A 7,776-nucleotide genomic window follows, 5' to 3' on the forward strand; every position below is an offset into this window, starting at 1 on the left:
TCAAAAAGTTCTTCAATAATTGCGCGTGTTATGTTCTTGATCGTTACGACAAGTCACGCCTGTGATTTTAAACCAGATGTGCTGTTTGGCTTCTACTAATCATATTCACACATAGCTTAGCAGTGGTGGAAATGGACTACATAGTTAAGCTATGATTTTTATATGGAAAGATGTTTACTATGGACTGGATAGTAAACATCTTTCCATATAAAAATGTTTTGGATGTGTACTATGAATGTCTTCCTTATTATCGATAGGTACATCCCATAGGTAGGGGAGGTAGGGGAGGGATGGGCAGTCGGGAGACATGGGCACCCCTTTTTATTCTGATCCTGTCATAGGTTTTTCATTTTTCTTAATTTGGTAGTTTACTTTACCGTCTGGCAAAACTGTTCATCTATAGACTATCTGTTATTTCCGTCAGTTGTCAAACACAAACACATTTGAAGATTATGCACTCGTAAAAGTAACTATTTTGTTGTGGATTCGGATCGTAATACAAAGAAAAGTAACGAAAGGAATGTGTATTTTTTATTATATTTCTATTGTATATTTACTAACTAATAAATTAAACTAAAATTCACGTTTCAATACCTAAACAAAAAAAAAATGCCCATAATTGTGTTGAAAATGTGTACAGAGGGAGCAATGGGCATTCGGATGTGAGGGAGGTTTGGGCATGTCCAATGCTCTCTTCTTTATATTGCGTACAGGAGGTCTTTTGAAAATTATAATTATCTGCCTTAATTAAACTATTTGAACTATTTTTAATTACAGGAAGATTCAAAAAGAAAGGTTAACGACGAGAAATTCCCAAAGATTTGATATTACGAGCCATAGAAGAGGTAGGTATCAAAAGGATCAAAAATAAAAACAACAGCTGATAAATATAAATATAAGCCTTTATGGGTTATAACTAATTTAAGATAAGTCGTGATATATTTAAGATGTTTTTTTTTGTTGTTATTACGTTTATTTTTGGAGTCTATTATAGATGTTAAGTGTTTTACAGGCCATGCCCAAGCCTCCCACCGGGTGTGCCCATATCTCCCTACCATAGGGAGCCTTGGGCACTTTTGACTTAATTTTTTAATTACCTCCTAATTAGGAGACTGATTATTATTATAAGAAAGTTCTTTATAAGATATCTAGCCAAAAGTATGGAGCAATAGGAAGTGGCAATAAATGTAGGTTATCTACAAAATCTGACTTTTATGCATTAAATTGTGAAAAAGTGCCCATCCCTCCCCTACCTCCCTTACTTGAGCTGCACATCTTCCTCACACAGCTACATAGCTTAGTATCAATGGAAACAGTCACAAAGTTTCACAGTTCAGCTATCATATCTTCGCAGTGTAGCTACTAGCTACATATGCTCTTGAAGATGTTGTGTTAGGTAATAGTCCAATTATACCTACCCATGATACCTACCTATTTGTTTAACCCTAGAACTGGTCCCAAAAGACCTCATACATAACATTCGACTTAAAACAAGGAGCCAGGAACTACATCAATATTTTTTTAGCAACAGAAAGTTTCCCAAGCTACCAGCGCGTGCGCACGTCGTAACGGCGCCCGCATGGAGCACCCCGCGCCATTTTATTGTAGCTACGTTTGTGCGCTCCACATCTTGAGCACTTTACCTTATATAACATTAACATGTTCCATCATTAGACTGTCACAGCTGCACTTGGAAAATACGCTACTTAACAATGTAGTAGGTACGTGGAAATACCTAATTAAGATTTTCTTTGTTACCTAACGTAGGCTGACTACACGGGTAACTTGATCATTGTCTTCTGCATATTTACTTTACGCATAACCTACTTAGATATTTTTTAAGGGGAGAAAATCCAATCAAATCTCCATCATTATCAATCATCCAATGACCTCTCCCGTCTTTGGCGAGACGAGAGAGAGTGTTAGATTCATACTGACTAAAAACCACCCTACTGTTTTTCGACCCGGAGCCCCGGTAACCCGCTAGATAGTCCACAGGTCTGGAGTAACCTAGATCTAGCGGTAACGCTTTTGTAGATCGTTAGTGGATACTTAGGTACCTTCTAAACATAAGCCTGGACTGTACAAGAACCAATATGTCTACAGCTTTGATGAATATTTAAAAACCTTGTGTTATGTTACTAAATGGGAATTTACGACATTTTTCCCAACTTTTCACAAGCATTTCATAACATTGGTTATACCCAATGACGCAATAGTACCTACAGCACTTATATCAACTCGTATGACTCAAAAAAATAGGTATTATTAAGTCTGAAATATGATAATGTCCCTAGAAATCATTCACTAGTATCCAAACACATATCCAGTTAAAAAATTAGTAAAATAACTTAAACGCTTTCAGATAACGATATTCTAAAAATGGCAGCCCACTGTAAATTCCCATTTTTACCTGAAAAATAGAAACGTAATGTTTTGCGAAACGGGGATTGGTATTCAAGGCTGAGTTTTGATTGGTCGGTGGGCGGGGGCTTGTGAGTTGGGTTCGGTGATTGGTTGGGTTTGTCCCCCACTGTGAGGTGGGGTGGGGGGGCCTACCGACCCTATGTTTATTTTTGTTGTTGAAGTTAGTGAGCTATAAGCTTTCCCCGCGTGTACATGTGTGGGACAGACGAGTATCTGCGACTGTTGACGCGTAGTATTGAAGTGCAGTGGCTAAATGAACTGTGTTTGTTATAAGGAACTGCTGAGAATACCTCCATTGTGACTGTGTATCCGGATCGTGTCTTCGGAGATGGTTATCCTGTAAGTATCCTTGTTTGTTTGTTTTAATTCTTGTTTTTTTTTTAAGGTTCTAGGCATAGGTTTACTTGACAAGGTAGATTTAATGTAGTGTGGGATATACATAACTTGACTGCATTGTTAGTGCAAATAATAGATAAAGAGGAAGAAGTTGAATATAGAATATATAGAAGTTAATTTTTTTGTCAGATAAGCTTAACTTATGTTTAGTACCGAAACGTTTTTAGATATGAAGATATTTGTGTAGATATCCAACTTACGTCAAAATAAAACTTAATATAAAAAACCTAGTAAGTTTAGAACATGATAAATTATTTATTTATAACATTCATTAAAGACTATGTTAGACAAATGACACCAGTACAACATGTTGCTACTAACGGACCAAATTAATAACTGATCGATATTTTTATTAGTATAATCACTTCAACGTTGCCTTTAAAATAGGCAAATAATACAACAGACAGTCTACATTGTTTCGCTCTTATTAATATTCATAATTACTCCCAATCCTCAACTCCCAAACAACCCCTTAATTCCTAATCCCCGAAAAGCCGGCAACTGTTAAAAGAATTTGGATAGATACTCAACACTAGGTACTCAAATAGGTACCTAGGACCTAGGTGTTTGCCGCGTGTCAAACCTACCCCGACCCCAACCACATACTAGGAGAACATTATCACTAGCAAAGACGCAAATCTTTATAAAAAAGTAGATTTCAGTTTAGTCCGTAGACAAATTAATTGTTCTTAGAAATCTTATTCTAATCTCTACTCAATCTTATACTATAATATCTTATCTTAATCTTCTATTTTTATACTTAGTAGCTGTAGTATAAGATTCCTTCCTAACTATGCAAAAAAAGTTTATTAAATTCAAAGAGGCATTTAGAGAGCATACAAAGTAATACATGGACTTGTACAAAATATAGCTTCTAATAAAAGATATAAATGCAAACATTTGTATGAACTCTACTCTCTAAAAGTTGAAAATTTTAAACAGTTTTGTGCGAAACCGCAACCCGTTGGATTAGGCACCTAAGCGAGAATACATAGATAACGCAGGTGGATAAATACATACAATGGACAACACTTAATTGTTTCAGAGATAACGTAGGTGTGACAATAAACAAAAGCTTAGTTAAATTATTATTAGTTAATAATAATTTAACTAAGCAATATTTAATAATAATTTAACTAACAATAATTATTAATTATTATTAGTTAATAATTATTATACTACTAAAATAGTAGTGCCACAGTATTTTCAATAGAACCCATAATAGTAGTAACTTTTATAAATAAAAAAATGCAACACGGTAACATTAGATAAAAAAGATAGATTGCTGAGCAACACTTGAACACGTTGATCTACAAAGAGTAATGTCTAGTGTGGGAGAGTCATGCTTCCCAATCCCTGATTCCCTAATAACAACCCCAAAGGCCGGCAACGCACTTGTAAAGCCTCTGGTGCATCGCGTGATCCATCAAGTGATCCGTCTGCTCGTTTACCAGCTTATTAATTGTGTAAAAATAAGTCGGGGTTTCCTTCCTGACGCTATAACTCCAGAACGCATGAACCGATTTCCACGGTTTTGCAATTATTGGAAAGGTCTCAGGCTTTGTGAGGTTTATAGCGAAGAAAATTTAGGAAAAATTTAACATTGGTGGCGAAACGAAGTTCGTCGGGTTTGCTAGTACCATACAAAAGTAACTGCAGTGTAGATGCACGGTAACAAAAGAAACAGTTGAATATAGGTAACAATAGTCGGCAACGCACTTGTAATGTCTAGTATTGCAGGTGATACGGTAACCACTCGTTTACTAAGTATTAGGCGGCCTGGGCGATATACGTAAAAAACCTATAAAATAAAATGTTTACTAGGTTCTCTATTACACATTAATGTTTCTCTATTACACAATAACAAACTAATACAACTTAGAACTTTATTACCTATGTTTACATTAATTGAAACACTAGCTTAGTCTTAGTACATAAACATTCGTAATAAACCTACGGTTCGTTTGTATATCATGTCGTATAATGCACATAACAAGTATTAACATATTGAACATCAATAATAAACATAAAATAAACGAGTGGACAAGCCAGGCAGGGTTGGGGAAGGTGCTGGAGGGAGCCAATTGAATTTAATTGAACCTCATTGAAATCGTGACGTTGTTGCAGCGTTAGACCCTAGTTTATTTTGAGTTTGAAGTTATGAAAGCTTTGCTGTTTTGTTATATTTAAGTTTTAGGTTAGTAAGTAGGTATTTATCGCAATATAACTAGATTTATATTAAACGTTAAATAAAGGTTTTCTTCTACTTCGTGAGGGTTTTTAGCAACACAATTCCACGTCACATCGCTCGCAGAAATAGATTAAGTAATAACAATTTGGATCACACAAAGAATAGTTAGAATGCGGGAATCGAACCTGCGACAACGTACCGTAAAATCTAAACTTTTTCTGCATAAAATGTATCTTTAATTTAGAAAACTAGTCTAGACACACAGCATACTATTTGGCTACAACATTACCGATATAGAAAAAACATACCTATATCTGATTCTGTCTACCTAAGTACCTACTGCTTTATCATGTAAGCAACATTAAAGTGATGTTGAAAAACTGATGGTTTATTTACTTACTCCCTCGTGACGTGAGTGGATATCTACACAAAGTTATTTGCCCAATTAAGGCGCGGCCGCCCCCTTCAGACTGTGTAATTCTCTAGCAATTGCCTCAATAAAGACACGCGAGGGGGAACACAGCTTTCTCCGCGATTTGGATGTTTACTTTTATTCTGTAAAGAACTTGAAAGAGCTTATGTTGTGTAGGTATTCGTGTTGTAGTCTTTCGTTGATTTGGTTAGATAGATGATAGTATCTAGGGTTCTGTAGCTGTTTTTTTGTATGTTAGGTTAGGTTATTTATATCATGAGTGAGTGTGTAGGCACTTACAGAAGAGTCTTAGTATTCATCTGGAACATAATTACTGTCTCCATAAAAATCCTTACACTTTTAGTTAGGTGTTCATTCCACCAACACCAAATTCAAAGTTTGAGGATTATGAAAAGTACTAAGTAGTTGCATTCGGTGTATTAACAGCCCCTCATTTGCCTGGCAGCACCAGCAGTCGCGCGGACATGGCAGAGGGTGGCGTGGCGACTCCCGACTGGGACATCAACGACGCGGTGGTGCCTCGCGTGGCCGCCTTCGACACCTTCGGGGAGTGGTGTGACGGCCACGTGCGGCGGGTGTACCCCCCCGGCTGCGAGGAAGCACGCCGCCATGCCTCAGGCTGGGCCATGCGCAACACTAACAATCACAACGTCCACATCCTCAAGAAGAGCTGTCTTGGAGTCCTCGTATGCTCCCAACGCTGCCGCCTGCCCGATGGCTCCAGAGTCCATCTTCGACCCGCAATCTGTGACAAGGCCCGCAAAAAACAGCAGGGTAAGATATCCTTTTTTTTTGGCTTACTTAAGTATAAGCTCGTAACTTGTAAAATCCTTACCTACAATTGATGTGTTCTCTATACATCCCTTCAGGATGATTATAATAGGTACCTGTCATGTACTACCTACAAAGTGATGTTATTTAGTTTCTTTTTCATTTTTTTAGATAAGGTCTAGGTATATGTACGAATAAGAATATGAATTTGTTTATTGACTTTTCTAATTTACCTTTTTTCCTCCAACAGGCAAGCCTTGTCCAAACCGCCTTTGTAACGGAGGACGATTAGAAGTACTGCCGTGTCGAGGACATTGCGGCTACCCAGTCACTCACTTCTGGCGTCACACAGAACACGCAATTTTCTTCCAAGCCAAGGGGGCGCACGACCACCCGCGCCCCGAGGCCAAGGGAGCCAGTGAAGTGCGACGGTCACTGGGAGCCGGGCGACGGGTGAGGGGACTGGCGTTACTACTAGCCAGAGAAGCAGCCATCGCAGATAAGATACTGACAGGGAAACCAGACAAACAGATGACACACAAAGTGTGCAACCCACATCCACAGCCCCCGCCGCTGATACCAGACAACCAAAGAGGTGAGTTGAAGTTTTTGTAAAGATTAATCATATCTTTTACGATTTCAAGTTATTAATAAGTAAGCTATTCATCAAGATTGATTTATTGACATGTAATTATTTATTTTCGCAGCAGTTCAACTGACGTGCACGTGTGGCCCATTCGAATGTTCGTGTCGGTGGCGTCCCGAGCAGCCTGCGGAGAACTATGTAACGGCGGCGTGGTCCCCGGCGGAGCCCCAGTACCAGGGCTACGCCCCGCCCGCACACCCCGCGCCCCCCGCGCCCGCGCTGCAAACACAGCAGCACTACGACCCAACCGCTTTACCGGCCGACGACATCTTCCACCCAGAAGAGATATTCCAATTAGATCAGCCGATTAGACTGGACTTCCCTCTCGAAGAGCACACGCTAGAGTCTCCGCCGACGTTCGCAGATCTCAATGGCGAAAACTCCAGGCCTGAAGAAGCTTACTGGATGGATTGGCAGCGACCTGCAGGTAGTTCTGAGTCGAGTCAGACGCCATCACCCGAACTGTTTGGAGGATATCCCCAGACGGAGTTCTGTGAGCAGGGTTACATCCCTCAAGCGTATTACCCTGAGGGTGCTCAGTACTATCCAACGGAGAGAACGTCCCCATTGATGGAGACGCAGGACCAAAGATATTACCGCTACGGACAGGACTGCGCGCAGACCAACGTCCCAGACCTGCAGTCCTGGAACTACACCGACTGCGCCTTCACAAATGATATGTCCGAGTGTAAGCAGTACTTTGATGTTCAACATCAGAGTGTCAACGGATTCACCGGACTCTTATAATAGTAATTGTGTAAATAGTTGTGTACAATGATGTAAATATTCAGTGTAAGTTACTCTAAGTTGTTAATTTGTTTTTAAAGTACATCAAATATGTATATAGCTAGTTATATCATAAGCATTATGTTCCTAAAATGGTTTTAACGAAATTTATCTCCTTCATTTGAA

General features: G+C 39.0%; 1 protein-coding gene across 2 annotated transcripts; it reads left to right on the plus strand.

The window, feature by feature from the left end:
• The first annotated feature begins 2,604 nt into the window (after positions 1-2,604).
• LOC118273192 (transcription factor glial cells missing 2) lies at positions 2,605-7,759 on the plus strand. 2 transcript variants are annotated; one of them, XM_035590025.2, is made up of 4 exons: positions 2,605-2,766; positions 5,874-6,221; positions 6,469-6,813; positions 6,926-7,759. In XM_035590025.2, exons 2-4 carry the CDS (start codon positions 5,912-5,914, stop codon positions 7,609-7,611), a joined length of 1,341 nt encoding a protein of 446 aa, XP_035445918.2. In that variant the 5' UTR covers positions 2,605-2,766; positions 5,874-5,911; the 3' UTR covers positions 7,612-7,759. The 2 variants fall into 2 exon arrangements, with proteins under 2 accessions (XP_035445918.2, XP_035445916.2); XM_035590023.2 differs by having other exon boundaries at positions 5,893-6,221; positions 6,926-7,751.
• The last annotated feature ends 17 nt before the right edge of the window (positions 7,760-7,776 follow it).

This window comes from Spodoptera frugiperda, chromosome 1 (genome assembly GCF_023101765.2).
Source record: "Spodoptera frugiperda isolate SF20-4 chromosome 1, AGI-APGP_CSIRO_Sfru_2.0, whole genome shotgun sequence".
Taxonomy (NCBI): domain Eukaryota; kingdom Metazoa; phylum Arthropoda; class Insecta; order Lepidoptera; family Noctuidae; genus Spodoptera; species Spodoptera frugiperda.

What these genes read in the sequence shown, in the direction of transcription:
- LOC118273192 (XM_035590023.2), top strand. An exon ending in GGCCCGCAAAAAACAGCAGG is followed by an intron (nt 6,222 to 6,468) that starts GTAAGATATCCT and finishes TTCCTCCAACAG; the next exon opens with GCAAGCCTTGTCCAAACCGC. An exon ending in GATACCAGACAACCAAAGAG is followed by an intron (nt 6,814 to 6,925) that starts GTGAGTTGAAGT and finishes TTATTTTCGCAG; the next exon opens with CAGTTCAACTGACGTGCACG.